The sequence below is a fragment of the Ictalurus punctatus genome, chromosome 24, assembly GCF_001660625.3.
Source record: "Ictalurus punctatus breed USDA103 chromosome 24, Coco_2.0, whole genome shotgun sequence".
Lineage (NCBI taxonomy): Eukaryota > Metazoa > Chordata > Actinopteri > Siluriformes > Ictaluridae > Ictalurus > Ictalurus punctatus.
This window is the reverse complement of record NC_030439.2, coordinates 16,659,597-16,676,937: the sequence shown is the minus strand read 5'-3', so window position 1 is coordinate 16,676,937 and position 17,341 is coordinate 16,659,597. Positions and strand designations below refer to the sequence as shown.

Here is a 17,341-nt window from a genome sequence, read left to right as displayed (position 1 = left end):
TTTCTATTGGCTCACGTCGGGGAATTGTGAATCCACCTTCATGAAATCGGCCCAAACCAACTGGGTTCTTTCTGCTGAGGTGAACTAAATTTTTTTTTATTGAGTGAATTTTATTTGAATTTAGTCAGCTTTTTTTTTCTATAACCTTAAATGCAGAAAGTACATGGAATTGTGTTGAAAGTCTTGTCTGTGGTAATCATACACACAACACGTACAATAAATAGAGATTACGTTGTCAATACGTTGTATTTTGACGTTCTCAAAATACGGTAACAATCATACACGGTATAATTAAGACCGATTTATTCACTTTTAATTTCAAGTGTTATGCAGGCAAAGATCTTTCTCTTTTTTGTCCTTTTTTTTTACCCATTAACATAACACATTTGTACAAAGTTATTTTTTAAAAATATCAATAAACTGGAGCCTTTCAGGCTAACCTGGCCAAAAAAAACCCAAAACTTTTTTTTAAATGTCATGAACACAAAGAAACATCTTAGAAAAAGATTTACAAATGAGATGCCACTAGAAAATATCAAAGAAAAAAAAAAAATCAGTCATCACACAAAATATTACCAAAAAACATCTAAATTGTTTGGTATCAACAATTCATCTGAATTTTTTTCCATCTTTTTTTTTTGTCTTCTGAAATATGTTAGGGTGTGAGAGAAGAATTTGTATAAATTAAAAAGCTATGGTTATGTTTATAAAAAGGACCACAAGTAGAAATAATTCATTGCTTATACCAGGGGGGGAAAAAAAACAAAACAAACAAACAAACAAACAAACAAAAACAACAAAAACATGCTGCACATAATCTCTGACTCAACAGCGTACGATACACATCAGCGACTTGAAAAGGGCAAATTTTGAAATAAGGATAAATAATAAATTAGGGATATTAGACAGTCTGTGGTAACAGATAGAACCAGGGGAAAGAAGGTAAAAGGACATAAGAAAATAAAACATCAAAAAATTCCACAAATCCAATTTCCACAAATAAAAAACAAAACAAAAACAAATCAAAAAAACCACGCCACCAGACACATATTAGAACATCAAACTGAGCTACGAGAACTTGACTGGCCAAACAGGTGGCCGCAGATCTACAATGATTCAGGAAGCGGACATCTTTAATGGCACCGACACTATGCATACGATGACGATGAGGAAGAAGGTGATGTTAATCTAACGAGAGGAGGAATTAGCTGAGAAGCGCAAAAAACGTGTCACTCAGAAGTCGAACGGAGATTTTAAAATGACGTCTCCTTACTGGCCACAGTGTTTACTAGCATAGAAAAGAAAAAGAAAAGGAAAAAAAAAAAAAAGCATGTGGTCAGCTGTGTGCAACTGTACACGAAATCATCATCCCTTCACTGAAAGACCCGCTTTTCCTTCCACCCCCGAATCCCCCCTCCCTCCCTCCCTCCCTCCCATTTCCCCCCGACATGAGCGTCTCGCTCATCACTCTGTGTTAAGGCATTGTAAGACAGTTCATATGACTTTTGAGACGCAAAAAAACCTTTAGGCTGTTTGCTGTGGTTTCCTTTTTCACTTCTTAAAAGAAAATCTATTCTGCCTCCTATTTAATGTAAACATGGTTTCACAAGGATTGTCTTTATAGTATTGCTTTCATTTAACCTGATAAGCAAATATCAGGAAGCCAAATTTGCCTCTCATGGTTTTATTTTTTTCCTGCCTCCCACCATCATCATCACCACCACCACCACCATCATCATCATCATCATCATCCCTCTCTTCATATAGGAATGTATCATCTCTCTCTCTTTTTTTTCCCTCTTTTTGTTTAAATATAAATCTATCACTTTTTCCTTTTTCAATTTGTGCTTTTTAGGACCGTTTCACTGTGTCAGGTTCTGTCTGGTCCGGTCTCTTCTTCCATAATTTCATAGCTGGAGATCTGCATAAAACGTAGTTTCTCTAAAGTCTGGCACCGAACAGTCGTCTGCTGATGGGATGGCGTTTAAAACATCGACTCGGTATAGAACGGCGTTCGGATGTCGAGCTGTCCAGTCCCAAATCTCGTCTGACGGCATTCGCGAAACTATTTTACGTTAAAAACCTACATTTACACCAAACTCCTCGCTCCCGATAATACGTCGATCCCATAATTTGAGAAAAGATGTACAATTTTGTGCATAGAGACAGAATTTAATCCTAAAGAAAATAAAATGAAAAAAAAAAAAAACCTCTTCATAGTGGATTTGCGTACTGGGAACGACAGATCCCCTCCTCATGCTCCTGTGAATAAAACACTCTCCGACAACTCGTCTCATTTCCAATAATCACTGTAGGTCTCTCAAAAACCAAATGGTACATTTATAATTTTCTATTATAACTTTTTTTTTTTACATTTCCATATGAAAAATCTGAAAAGTTGATGCACTCCAAGAGCTGTCCATTCTCAAAAGAACGAAAAAAAAAAAAAATAGACAAATAAAACAAAAAGACAGACAACTAAAAGCTGATATATAACATGGTGCTTTGAGCGGAGGATTTGGACCCCGAGCTACTCGAACTCCTCCTCCAGGTTGTTAGATGTCGTGGGCGTGGCCGGGTCAGAATCCTGCGAGATGGAGGCGACGGTGACGATCCTCGGCGAGCCCAGCGCCTCCTCTACCTCGTCCTCCATGTCCTCGGTGGTGAGGATGGCCAGTGCAGCACCTCCTTTTTTGCCCTGGTGAGTTTTGATGTGCTTCGACAGGTGGTCGCTCCTCATGAATCTCTTGGAACATTCCGGACACTCGAATCTCTTCTCACCTGAAGAGCACAGTGGGATTTCTTAGTATTTTATTTTTGCAAGGGCTGATACAAAGTTATATACAAACTATATGCTTATTAATATTTTTGGGGGTGGGGTGAACCAACCCCCCCCCCCAGTCAGCTAACCATATCTTCCATCTTTTACAACTGCTGCTAATGCTGTGTTACAGGGACGTGCAACACACTGAGAGGAAAGTGCTATCCACCATCTTCCTCATACACGAGTTCACTGCTGCCTGTGATTGGTTAGAGTCACCGTGATTGACAGAGGAAACCATCCCTTCTACAGTCAAATATTGCTGTCTTGCCTCTATCTCAAGCTCATAGGCTGAACGCTTTTCCCATCGTGCCTCTTATTTAAATACTAATCCACATCTTCCGACTAATCAGAATGTAGAATTCAGCAGCGTTATGATATAAGGGTATTCATCTCTAAGTCGGTGTATGTGAGGTGTACCCGTGTGTGTCCTGCGGTGCCGCTGAAGCTCGTCGCTCCTCGTGAAGCGTTTTCCACAGAAGATCCAGTTGCAGACGAAGGGCCTCTCTCCGGTGTGCCAGCGCAGGTGAGCTCGCAGGTGAGACGTCTTGCCGTAGACTTTCCCGCAGCCTTCCATGTGACACACGTGCTGCTTCTTTTTCGATGGGTCGTTGTTGTTTCTGTCGGAAACATCAACAGGTTTACGTCTCAATCTACACATAGTACATATATATACACAGATATGTATATGTATATGTATATATATATATATATATATATATATATATATATATATATATATATATATATATATATATATATATATATATATATATATATATATATATACACACACACATATACACACACACAGAGTGCCCTCCACTAATATTGGCACCCTTGGCAAATATGAGAAAGAAAGCTGTGAAAATTTTGTCTTTATTGTTTAACCTTTTGATCTTTTGTTAAAAAAATAAATAAATGAATAAAAAAATCACAAAAATGTCTGCTCTCATGGATATCAAACAATTGCAAACACAGGTTTATTTTTTTTTATATATCGCTGTTAAATATAGGTGTGCATCAATTATTGGCACCTTTTAGTCAACACGTTGTGCTACCTCCCTTTGCCAAGATAATATAATGCCTGATGAGGTTGGAGAACACATGGCGAGGGATCTGAGACCGTTCCTCCATACAGAATCTCTCCAGATCCTTCACATTTCAAGGTCCAAGTGGGTGGACTCTCCTCTTCAGTTCACCCCACAGGTTTTCTATGGGTTTCAGGTCAGGGGACTGGGATGGCCAGGGCAGGACCTTGATTTTGTGGTAGTAAAGCATTTTTGTGTTGATGTATGTTTTGGATCATTGTCCTGCTGGAAGGTCCAACCACGGCCCATTTTAAGCTTTCTGGCAGAGGCAGTCAGGTTTTCATTTAATATCTGTTGATATTTGATAGAGTCCATGATGCAGTCCATGGTCCTCTGGCAGAAAAACAGCCCAAAAACAATAAAGAGCCACCACTATATTGTGGGCATGAGGTACTTTTCCATATGACTACCTCTCTGTGTGCGCCAAAACCACCTCTGGTGTTTAATGTTTATTTTGGTTTCATCTGACCATAGAACCCGATCCTATTTCAAGTCTTAGTGGAGGGCACTGTGTTACACATATATACATACACACACACACACACACACACACACACACACACACACACACACACACACACAAACACAATATTAATCCATGAAAGGAAACCATCAAACAAATTAAACAATTTGTCTGCACAAATAGGAACATGAAATAGCACAATACATAAAAAATAAATAAATAAATAAATAAAAACCTCAGAAAACTATGACATAACCCTATACGTTACATACAAATATTAAATGGTGACTCACAGGACCATCTACCCTGTGCTGTAATCATTACACAATTCATGTAGAGAAATGCAAAATAGTCCCTCTTTTGTTTTCTTTTCACAGGTCAAAGTGAAAGTAACCACAAACGTGTCTTTCACATTCAGCGTTTCCGTGAGCCGAGTTTTATTCAGCGTGATGTACGCTACCAGTAAAAAAGTCCGGTTTGGACACACTACTAGGGCATTAGTCAAGTTAATTCCCACGCACACATTTATTAAGAAGAATACTGTCAAGAATTTAAAATATAAAACGGTTTTGAGATAACACTTTTTGTGGGTGCTGTATAACTCCGTGTGTATTGTTTCACCAATAGGAAGTGAGGAAATGCTTCGACGAGCAGGTGTGATAGGTCATGTGCATTTAACAACGCCCATAGAGAGAGCAGAATTAAGGAGAAGAGTGAAAAACAAGCTACAGTTGGATCGTTTCCTCTCAGCTGTGATCTGGATCAAGGCTGAACTAAATAAAGAGATGTAAATATGAAGATAAATGGGTTGCCAGGTGGAGGGAGTGTATGCATGTACGATCAGCCTATCTGCATATTCATAGATTTTGGACTCCTGGATGACTTCTCATGCCGTTATGTCAGAACATATCAAATTGAAAAACTTCCTAGACGGACTTCCACGTAACTCGATAACCACCACGTTCACCACAACGAATAAGACACTCGGGGGTGTGCTGCTACAGGAGAACAATCAACGACAGGTCGTTGTGATGTGACCTCTTACAAAGCGGAGTCACTGTTACCTACCCAAACTTGATTACTGTCCAATAACAGGGTGTCCTGAAGGCGTTTTCCCCTCTTACACCAAAGCAATTCGCCAATGATTATAATTATTTATTTTACTTTATAAAAGAGAGACATCTGACTTTTTTTTTTTGTAAAATGCTGTTGAACAAGTTAATTCATGTTAATAATGTTATAACAGCTAAAAACACTCATTCCCTCACCAGCTTCTCTCTTTTTTCTCCCTCTTCCTTGAGGTTGATAAGCCAAAAAAAAAAAAACGGTCATGTGACTGAGAAACTCCGTCTTGAAGACTCTCTCGTGACGGAAGTCTTTACCCCTGACACGGCAGACGTCTTTCAAAAACGTCCAACAAACACGACTACGTTTTATGGTGGCGCGTCACGTAGCATACACGTCCCTGTGTACGAGCTGCTACTAAAGAAACGATGCTGTATTAGAGCGAGCGCATTAACATAAAGCTGCTGTTACAGAAATGTTAATCAACACCGCCTGACCGGGCAGAATCGAGAATTCAACAGCGCTGTGGTATCAGGATTTTTAAACAACAAACATTGTTTACTATCCAATTTTGACCATTTGACTTGTATACAAACATTTATGAAAACGCTTTCTTCCATAAAGTGCCATGTCACAGTAGCAGAAATGTGGTATGAACACCACATGAGAAATGGTATTTCTCATTCCTTGAAGTAGCTGCGTTTTTGTTTTTTTGGTCTACTTTTGAGTGCTCACTACTCTCGGGCTAAATCATTATGAAGTCAAATCTCTCATTTAACTAGTTATGAATCAACAAGTGAAAAAACAAAACAAAACAAAAAACCCCTCATCCTTTCTAGTGTGGTTGTGAGTGTGGCTCTCACCTTCCCTCTCCGTCTCTGCAGTTGGGGCAGGAGCAAGCCACCCTGCGCAGCCTCTTGCTTGGCTGACCCTCCTGCTCCGAGGGACTCTGTGCTTGTCCCAGCTGATCCGGACTCACTGCGTTCAGACTGGCGTTGGTCAAGTTCCCTACGGTGACGGTCACCGGACCAGGCTGGACTTTAACACCCTCCTGACCCTGCTGCTGGCCTGTGGAATGAACACACATGTCATTTTTTCCTCTCTGCAAGTTCTGACAAGAATGTAAAGAACTTACGACAAGACCAAACAACTGAGAACATGTCTGACATTTCAGGAGTCTATTATGATTGTTGCACTGCAGTCATATGGATATTGTAAAGACTTGCATGCCCCCGCACTCCCATAACCCCGCCCACCAAAAAAACCCCAACCATTCATAACCAAGACTTTCTTCAAACCTTGCTTCAGTGCAGTAAATTATCTCAAATGGATACTGTAGATTTGTACCTGCTGCTCTACTCATACTGAACATTCAGTAAACACACTTCGTGCTGTAGTGTAGCGGTTTTCACTCTTCATCCCAGGGGACTCGGTGAACATGGTGGGAGACACCCTGAACGGGGTACCGATCCATCGCAAGCCACATTTACACACACACACCTATTCACACACTAAGGACAATTTGGCCTACAGTGCGTGTCTTTGGACTGGGGGAGGAAAACCGAGTACCCAGAGGAAACCGATGAAGCATGGGGAGAACATGCAAACTCCGCACACATGAGGCAGAGGCTAAACGTTTTAAAATCCACAATATAAGTACTAAAGGGCAACTTATTTGTGGATTATCCACACATTTATTCCCATTAAAGCGACGATTCCAGTTTGAAGTGTAATTTTTGCTTACTGTTTCAGCAAACACACAGACACACACACACACACACACGCGAGAGGAGAAAGAGTCAGCACACTGACATCTGCAACTGCTTACAGCAGAACCACAGGCGCTGTCAAACCCGAGCTCATGCTCAAATAATGCTTCAGTTAGACTTTTTATCCGCGAAGTGCATTTCAGGGCCAAAGTGAGTGTTCATTACAAACTGAACAGAACTCCAGAGTTTTTAAAACAATAAATATTACAAAATCAGTCTGCAGTAGGGCTGGGCGATATGATGATAATGTCGATATAGCAATCAATTACACTCACTGAGCACTTTATTAAGAAATTATAAAAGACATTTATATATTAGTTTATATTATAAATATTTATGCATTATTTTTTATTGATGCACAAAAAACAAACAAACTGATAACTAAACTCCAGTCCTAAATTAATAATAAAATCTCCCTTTCACTGCACCTTACGGCTTCTGTTCGTCACTGCCTTTAGACATGTTTTACTTCTGTTTACTTTGATCGTAGTCTTTTAATTAGACATTACAGATCTTACTCACGCTACACTGTGCATCACCGCATCGACGCTGCGAGGGAGGAGCGATGCGGCCTCGTTACTAACAGATCGCTCCTGTTATAATAAAAGATAAAAGTTACACTGTATCACGCAAAAGATATAATGACAATAAACGTGAATTAAAGTAAACCTTTTAAGCGACTCGAACATTTAGCTGCTTGCAGACTGTGCAGCATTTTGGATATAAACGTAAGTTTGTACTCGTGCTTCACTGTCGTGTGTCTGCGCTACACAAGCTCCGCTTTGTAAAGTTTGATCTCCTTCTCGGTGTTTAATATAAAATTGGAGGTCACAGGTTTCCTCAGTCATGTGACGATTTCGCCTCTGTCTGATGGTGACTGAGGACATGTTGGGAATAAAAGGTAACGTTGACAAACAGTAAACTGAAGAAAGTCATTTTCGTTGACTCTGCTAAAGCTAGCGGCGTCGTACTACATGCGTTTGACCTCCTGTGCCTTCGCCTAGGAAGCGGCTTATACTTCCGGTTAGTAAAAAAAAATGCTCGTGTTCCATTTGAGATGATATCGTGTTTCTAAAATTCATACACTACATGGTAGAGTACACAGTGCATAGTGTACGTGTACAGTACGTCATTTGGGACAAAACCTTAGAATTTGCTGTCCGACACGTGTTTAACGTAATGAGTAAACATGCACCGTGCCGCACGCAGACAGGCTAATCGATCATGAGATTCGTTGGCAACGATTTTCATAATCAATGTTATTGATTAGTTATTGCAGTGCTATTGATTCGATTGATGTGTTATTCATTAAACTCACACACTCCACCTACAGGCAACTTTTTATGAGGTGGGAGGAAACTGGAGAACCCAGATAAAACCCAAATGGACACAAGGGGAACATACGGACAGTCCTTCATACAGACAGTAAATCAAGCTCAGGATTGAAGATAGAACCCTGGAGATTTGAGGAAGCAACGCTACCTGCTACACCACCACAATGCATTTACTCATCCATTTTCCATACCGCTTATTCTACATAGGGTCGCCTATCCCAGGATAAGGTGGGGGATATCCTGGATGAGGTACCAACCCATTGCAGGGCACAATCACATGCACGCACACACACACACCGGACAATTTGGAAAGGCCAATCAGTCGACAGCGCATGTCTTTGGACTGGGGGAGGAAACCCCTGAAGCACAGGGAGAACAAACTCTGCGCACGCAGGGTGGAGGCGGGATTCGAACCCTCAACCCTGGAGGTGAGAGGCAAAAGTGCTAACCGCCAAGCCACCTTAATACTTTTTTAAAATTTTATTTAACGGTGCACCCTGTTTTTTTTCTATCAGTCTTATGAAATGTGCTCATTTGCATTGAGGTTCACAAAACCCCATTTTTCACGTTCAGTCTCATCTCTCCTGACTTCTTGTAAACTAAGCAAAGTGCATATGTTGAAAAGTGAAAAAAATCGGTCTGTTTTTTTGAGTTAACTAAAAAAAAAATGGCTTAACAGTGTTTCGTCTAAGTCAAGTCATAACGGTCTCACTCAGCAGCGCTGTACGGTGAAAATAACCAGGAAGCTGTGCTGACACTGCTGCAAAAATTTGTTACCCAAAAATACAGGCCAATGAGCTTGTAAACTTTAATATAAAGTAAATGGAGTGCCAACTATAAAAATAAATGCCAGTGAATTTTCATAGTTAACGTAGTCGCACTTTGTAGTCTAATCATTGCAGTCCTAACTGTGGCACTATGAAACTGTGACATTATTTGACTTATTATTCAGTATTACAGGAGTGTTGGTATTTCAGCAGACTGAACCGAGTACTTGAAGAAAATCTGTAGCAGAGCCAAAAATCATTCACATTTATGTCAATTAATTAGCTGAAGGCAGCTCATCTGAACAAGTTTAGCCACAGAAATAGAAACTTTCATATTATATATGTGGCATTTCAGCAGACGCCCTTATCCATGGCAACTTAAATTGATCACATTTACACATCTGAGCAGTTGAGGGTTAAGCGCCTTGCTCAAGGGCCCAACAGTGGTAGCTTGGCAGTGCTGGGGCTTGAACTCATGACGCTCTGATCAGTAGGCCAATGTCTTAACCACTGAGCTACCACTGCTCACTCTTGACTCATTACTGAACTGACAGCTCTTTTACGAAAAAGTAGATTCAGAAACCATAACGTTTAATGACGGTTGGACAGAGAAGTACAGAAAATCTGTCTTCACGGCCAGTTTGTGATCCTCGTCAAAAATCGGACGTGCCGGTGCAAAACAAAACATAAATCATTAAATAGGTGTGTTTTGTTTACAAACATAACCCAATCATTAACTGTTTTAAGCATTAAAATCTGACCTAGAGTACATCAGACTAGATAATCTGTAAGCAACGATTTTATGTAACTTCTACACTTTTTAGCTCTGTGCCCACAAAAGATCAGAAATAAGCTGCTATTAAAGCGGAAGCTCAAAGGTTAGCTCATGAGTTCAAATCTCAAGACCGCCAAGCTACCGCTGCTGGGCCCGTGAGCGAGGCCTTTAACGCTCAACTGCTCAGTTGTATAAAAAGAAAAAACTAAAAAACTAAAATAAAATAATGAGATAATCGTATGTCGATAGGAGCGTCTGCCAAATGCCATAAATGTAAACTCTGCTCTAATGCATTAGCCTGAAGAGTACAAAGCTTAAGACTGAGCTGAACATACATCAGCGGACTCACTTACCCTGCACCCCGGTGATGGTGAGTGGGACGCCCTGCACCTGGACCCCTGCAGTGCTCAGTCCTGCAATGTTGACCGTCTGCACGCCCGTCCCCGAGGCCAGCTGGGCCGTGTTCAGCGTGATGGGCGTTCCTCCGATGGAGAGAGGAGCGATCTGTGTGAATGCGCCGCCGCTCGGACTGGATGCAACCGGAGCCAGCGTGAGCTGTTGAGCCACACCTGCGTTCTGGACCTGCACTGTCTGCCAGCTGATCTGACCAGTTGGCGTGAGTGTAGGTGCCCGGATCAGGACCTGAGCCGGGTTCTGGAAGGCCTGCAGCTGTACGTTCTGCTGTAGCGGCTGCAGCGTCTGAGCCGGCTGCAACTGGATGGAGCCCTGGACCAGCTGCTGGGACTGCTGTTGTGCCTGCTGCTGCGTTTGCTGGATCTGGATCTGCTGCAGCACCGGGTGACTGACGATGTGGAACTGCTGCACCTGGGTCTGCTGCTCGGACATTTGCAGCCCGTTGGACTGAGCTGTGCTCTGGCTGTCAGAATCGCCCCCCTGGGACCGTATGTCTTTTTGCCCCTCTGCACATGCGTCAGATGTCATGGACACTGACGTTAAGGCTGTAGCGTCTGCAGAGATGGAGTCTCCGCCCCCTGATGTGGTCAAGCTGGTGGTCCCGGATGTAGATTCCACGCTGGTCGTGATCAACTGGCTGCCATTCGCTACGTTCAGGTCACCTGACTGCAGCAGCTGCACCGATCCTCCTCCTGCGGCCATGTTGTTGATGACGGGCAGAGCCAAAGTGACGCCGCCAATATTTATGGGTATTGTAGTGACCATGGGGGCTTGTGTGCCCTGAATGGTCTGCAGCTGGAGTGGAAATGATGGGCGAATCTGCACAGGGATGGCCTGATTTGTGACATTTTGGGAAACTACACTGGCTGACGTGGCTCTTGGAGGTGTGGCCAGAATGGTTTGGTTGTTAATGAGTTGAATCTGCTCAGGCTGGACGCTTAAAGTGGTTGGGTTGCTGGGGTTTATCTGGATCTGCTGACCGTCAGCGGTCTGTAAGTGTGGGATGACCTGATACTGGATCCCTCCTGTGGAATTAGGCATGTTTTGGACCTGGATGATCTGAAATTGCTGCTGTTGTTGTTGTGCGACCGATGCATTGTTCACACCGGCCGATTTAACCTTTCGTCCGGGCGTCGCGTCAACAGGGACCATGCTGGTCCCGGTTGCTATGGTGGCCACGCCAGGAGCCTGTGTGTTGTCCTTGGTTGTAGTAGCTGTGGCAGGTGAAGCGGCGATGATCTGCCAACCGTTTCCTGTGAACTGAGCCGGGAGAAGCTCCAGCTGCTGTGGGGCGTTCTGGAGCTGCACTAACCCTTGGCTGGGGTCGATGATGATCTGCTGCTGCACGCCGGCCTGCCCCTCCCCGCCCACGCCGCCTATTTTACTGCATGTGGCTGCAAGCAGAGCGAGAGGAGATGGCTGTGCATCCTGCTCACGTACACACACACACACACACACACACACACACACACACACATGCAAAAAGAAAAAAAGAGAACAAAAAGAAAGCACTGAGTGTCAAAGACGTGGGCGGGATTACAGGAAGAGTGGGTGGGTGTGTGCGAACCACAATTTCTCCATTTCTTACATGCACATTGCCTGAAAACTGGGTCGATGCAATACGGGCACAAAAATAAAATACATACATGTCATTAGACTCAGAAAGACTAAGGGTTTTGCCTATGATCGATTTTGTTGCTAATATTCTAAATAGGTCATTAAGTGTATCTTGAAAAATGAAAAATAAAATGTGATCTGCATTCAGGAAGCTGTATTAGTGCAAAATAAGAGAATAAAAGGTGTCTGCAGGTGTCATACATTTAAAATATTTCACTGTCAGTGCTACTTTAAACAGGATTTAAGCTCTGGATTTGCGATGATGAAATACCAAATATAAAAAAATATAGAGAGAAAAATGTCTGTGCATTTTACAGCAAGCTCTGCATCACTTTCTAAAGAAGTCAGCTAGCTAACAGGGTCACCGAGGTGCCTGACGCTGCAAAAACGCACAAGTTCATGTTAAATAGCATGTCAACTACCATAGCTCACTTAGTGTTTTGTCGTACTATCATACGTATAAATATACACTGATCAGACATAACATTAAAACCATCTGCCTAATACAGTGTAGGTCCCCCTTGTGCTGCCAAACAGCTCTGACCCGTCAAGGCATGGACTCCACAAGACCTCTGAAGGTGTGCTGTGGTATCTGAGACCAAGACGTTAGCAGCAGATCCTTTAAGTCCTGAAAGTTGGGAGGAGGGGTCTTCATGGATCGGACTTGTTTGTCCAGAACATCCCACAGATACTTGATCAGATTGAGATCTGGGGAATTTGGAGTCCAAGTCAACACCTTGAACTCTGTTATGTTCCTCAAACCGTCCCTGAACAGTTTTTACAGTGTGTCAGGGGGCATTATCCTGCTGAAAGAGACCACTGCTATTAGAGAATACCTTTAACCTGAAGCGGTGTACATGGTCTGCAGCAATGTTTATTACGTGTCAAAGTAACATCCACATGGATACCAGGACCCAAGGTGTCCCAGCAGAACATTGCCGAGAGCATCACACTTCCTCCACCAGCTTGCCTTCTTCCCACAGTGCATCCTGGTGGCATCTCGTCCCCAGGTAAGCGACACACACGCACCCAGTCGTTCACATGACGTAAAAGAAAAAGTGATTCATCAGACCAGGGGACAGCATGGGCACTCTGACCTGTCTGTGGCAAGCTGTGATGCACTGTGTGTTCTGACATTTTTCTATCATTTTTCTCTTCTGTGGGCTCGGACCAGACGGGCAAGCCTTCGCTCCCCACACACATCAGCGAGCCTTGGGCGGCCGTGACCCTGTCGCCGGTTAATGGGTTTTCCTTCCTTGGACCACTTTTAATAAGTACTAACCACTGCATACCGGGAACACCCCACAAGACCTGCGGCTTTGTAGATGCTCTGACCCATTCGTCTAACCATCACAGCCCTTGTCACTCAAGTCGCTCAGATCCTTACGCTTGCCAATTTTTCCTGATTCCAACACATTAACTTTGAGAACTGACTGTTCACTTGCTGCCTAATATATCCCACCCTCTGACAGGTGCCACTGTAATGAGATAATCAATGTTATTCGCGTCCTCTGTCAGTTTTAATGTTATTGTACATTCTGCATCCTTACATACTGCTGAATTCTTGATTCTGATTGGTCAGAAGGTGTTGACGAATTTTTGTATAACAGCAGCTCTGACAGTATTTCAGACTGCTGTCATACACAGGTTTGTAATTTAAAAAAAAAAGTTTCCATTAAACATACCTATAAATGAAATAAAAACACTTTGCGTTCTTTAATAAATAAAAACTGTAATCCTTTGGCAAACCTGTGGTATAAGAGGAATAAAATACTTCGGGATGTGCTGTTATCTGAAACTAATCAATGTTATTACAGTCATACCCCCCCCCCCCCCCCCCCCCCCCCGACCGTGGATTAATTTCTTATAAAAGCACGTCTGCGAGTGTTTTATTTCTTGCATGACTAACGTGAAATAAACAATAATGTCTTGGCTAGCGGGGTTACGAAGTCGTTGACAGAGGCTAATGCTGGGTGAAGTTCCCAAAATGCATACTTTATACTACAGTTACGGTCATAAGTTTATACACCTCTACAGAGAATCTGCAGAATGTTAGAGCGCTCATAAATAATGCATTTAGTTGTTTATTTAGTTCTGCCCTGAATAAGCTATTTCACATAACAGATGTTTACATACTGTATAATCCACAAGATACGATAATAACTGAATTTACACAAATGAGCCAGTTCAAAAGTTTACACACGCTTGACTATTAATACCGCGTGTCGTTACCTGGATGATCGACGACCGTGTTTATGTTTTGTGAGAGTTCTTCATGAGTCCCTTGTTTGTCTTGAGCAGTTAAACTGCCCACTGTTATTCAGAAAAATCCTCCAGGTCCTGCACACTCTTTACTTTTCCAGCATCTTCTGCATATTTGACCGCTTTCCATCAGCGGCGATATGATTTTGAGATCCATCAAATCCAATAACAATTTACCCCAATCATCCTGTTCAGAAGTTTTCACTCCCCTGGCTTTTAATGTATCGTGTTGCCTTCTTGAGCATCAGTGAACGTTTGCACCTTTTGTAATAGTCGTGTACGAGTCCCTCAGTCGTCCTCAGTGTGAAAAGATGGATCTCAACATCATATGGAAAGCGGTCAAATATGCAGAAGATGCTGGAAAAGCATAGAATGTGCAGGACCTGGAGGATTTTTCTGAAGAACAGTGGGACGTTTAACTGCTCAAGACAAACAAGGGACTCATGAAGAACTCTCACAAAACATAAACACAGTCGTCGATCATCCAGGTAACGACAGGTGTGTAAATTTTGTGTAAATTCAGTTATTATTGTGTCTTGTCGACTATATGTAAACGTCTGTTATGTGAAATAGCTTAATCAGGGCAGCACTAAATAAATAATAATTTTAAAAAAACCTAAATGCAATTGTTTATGATCCCTCATTCCAAAATTTTATTTATTTATTTATTTATGATGAACATTTTGCAGATTATGCGAGACGTATGTAAAGTTATGACCTCAGCTGTAAATAGTATGTCAAAATATATCTTTTTTTTGGCATGCTACAAAAAAAAACCCCATCAGGTGTCATGACATCCCTACTGAAACCACAAGAAAATTAAAAGTGTAATCACAGCACACCTTACTCCAGTTAATTATCATTAGGCGTGTCTTAAGAACTTAAACAACATAAAAATGCACTGTAGTGCAGACAGAACAATAATCCTGATTAAAGACAAACACGCTGGAGAAGATCTCTGGGGAAAGAGGCCATGAAGTGATGAAGGGGGCTAAAGCTAGAGCTAGGTAACAACCAAAACTCACACTTCCGCACTAGGTAATACGTAACCTCAAGTGACTTTGATGCATGCTGTGTAGTGCGGAAGTGTGCAGTGTGATCAGGAAGTGTGTGCACTAAAAGTAGTACGCTTGGGCGGAGCCAAGTTGACAGGACAAAACTTTTTAACACTCGAAAATGTAATACCTGTGATGACGTTTTTCCTTTATTGCCCTTTTCACCACCACCTGATTTCCCCCCGTCTGTCGCCATGACTTCTTTCTTTTGATCTGCAAAAACAGGTTCATGTTATTATTATTATTATTTTTTTAAAAAAAGACATTCGCTCGCTTAGAGCTGAGTCCCAAATCGCTCACTGCTCCCTTGATGAGTAGGCACTACAATAAAGGCTCACACACCCTACGTAGTGCACTCTGTGTTTCATAGTCATGCGTTTGGGATTGGACCTGGCTTCCTATAAGTCTAGTTCAATGGGGGGGGGGGGGGGCAACAACAACAACAACAACAACAACAACAACAAACAAACAACCTTTTAATCTAGCTTTAAATTAAACCTGAATTTAAAAAGACAGGTAAAAATGAACAACGCACACTTGAGCACTGGAGACGGTGTAAGACATTCAGGGCACAATGGAAGTGTGTCGTGTCAAAACGAAGGAATAAAATGCAGCCGTATACAGGCATGATCAATATGGATTTAACAGCAGCAGAAAGAAAACAAAACAAAAACACAGAAGAAGAGAGAAAAGGAGGCGACAGGTTGCCGATGCGTGGACACACAGAGAGGGAAAGACAGAGGGGTGGAGACGATAATATGGGAGGGAGGGTACGCACCACTCATCCCGCATTAATAAAACCGGAGAGGAGTTGTTAACGAAAAAAAAGGCCGGACGCTGTGGAGGCAGAGGCAGGCAGAAGGCCCGGAGAAGGACGGCCTATTTTTCCCCACGAATGGCTGCTGCTGCTGCGCTGCGCCGCACATCCACCGGAGAGCCGAGGCGAGGCGCGCAGACCCACCCGCCAGGAAGGGCGGTACCAACCGCGGGCACTATACAATTCCACCCCGCTGAAATTACCCCAGCTGACCGGAATAAAAACAACGCACTTTACCTTCACTCTTTTATTTCCTCCAACTTGTGATTTTGCTGAGAATAAAACGGATTTCCACCGAAACGCATCCAAATCCAAATCCAACTTAACGCTCTACGTGTGTGTGTGAGTGTGTGTCTACACTAAGCTCCTCCCACTTTTATTTAAATATCAAGTCGGGAAAAAATCCTCTCTTCTGCTTGTTTCTTTTTTTCCCCTCGCCTTTTCATATACGTATTCTAATATTTTTTATTATTTCTACCAATATATCGTTATAATCTCGGTTTTTCTTTCAATGTTACATATGCTTCTTGCTTTCTCGCTCAAGCACAATTGTATTTTGTTGCTTTTGTGGGCGGATGCTCCCCGCCCACATATTCAGATTGGACGTTAACCGTCGGAGCACGCGCGTTACTATGGGGATTGTAGTTTAATCTTGAGAGAATGTCAGTCATGCGCTGCGGGAAAGAGACTACAAGTCCCATGAAGCATAGCGCTAATACGTGCCTTTAGGGGGTGTTATCATGGTCGGTTGAAGGGAATGAAGAAGGGCGGTTACTTGTGCTATGTGGGGGTTGGGCAAATGCAAACGGGTGGAGAAAAAACGACTTGTCCACCAGTGTTGCATTCTTTTAGGCGGGTTACCACACTGAAATAAATAAATAAATGAATAAAGATTAATCCTACACATGCATGTTGAGTTGGTTTAATTATTAGTTTATTTCATTCTTAGTAAACATCATTCTCTGAAACATACCTTGTTGTTATGGATTTATTCTTAATAAGTAGGGCCTAGTTTAGCCTAGGTGTTGTCACAGGTGAGATTATGGATAGGAAGATAATTTTCATAAAATGTACATTTTGTACGTGACTAT

At 42.3% G+C, this 17,341-nt stretch overlaps 1 protein-coding gene across 3 annotated transcripts; it reads right to left on the bottom strand.

Annotated features, from left to right (window-relative positions):
• Window positions 1-281: 281 nt before the first annotated feature.
• Window positions 282-17,048, bottom strand: sp4 (sp4 transcription factor). Of its 3 annotated transcripts, none has more exons than XM_017455101.3 (6): window positions 16,488-17,048; window positions 15,564-15,646; window positions 10,439-11,927; window positions 6,304-6,508; window positions 3,242-3,441; window positions 282-2,781 (listed from the first exon to the last, which is right to left on the bottom strand). In XM_017455101.3, exons 2-6 carry the CDS (start codon window positions 15,627-15,629, stop codon window positions 2,531-2,533), a joined length of 2,211 nt encoding a protein of 736 aa, XP_017310590.1. In that variant the 5' UTR covers window positions 15,630-15,646; window positions 16,488-17,048; the 3' UTR covers window positions 282-2,530. The 3 variants fall into 3 exon arrangements, with proteins under 3 accessions (XP_017310590.1, XP_017310589.1, XP_017310591.1); XM_017455100.3 differs by lacking the exon at window positions 16,488-17,048 and adding an exon at window positions 16,212-16,478; XM_017455102.3 differs by lacking the exon at window positions 16,488-17,048 and adding an exon at window positions 15,969-16,169.
• Between the last annotated feature and the right edge of the window lie 293 nt (window positions 17,049-17,341).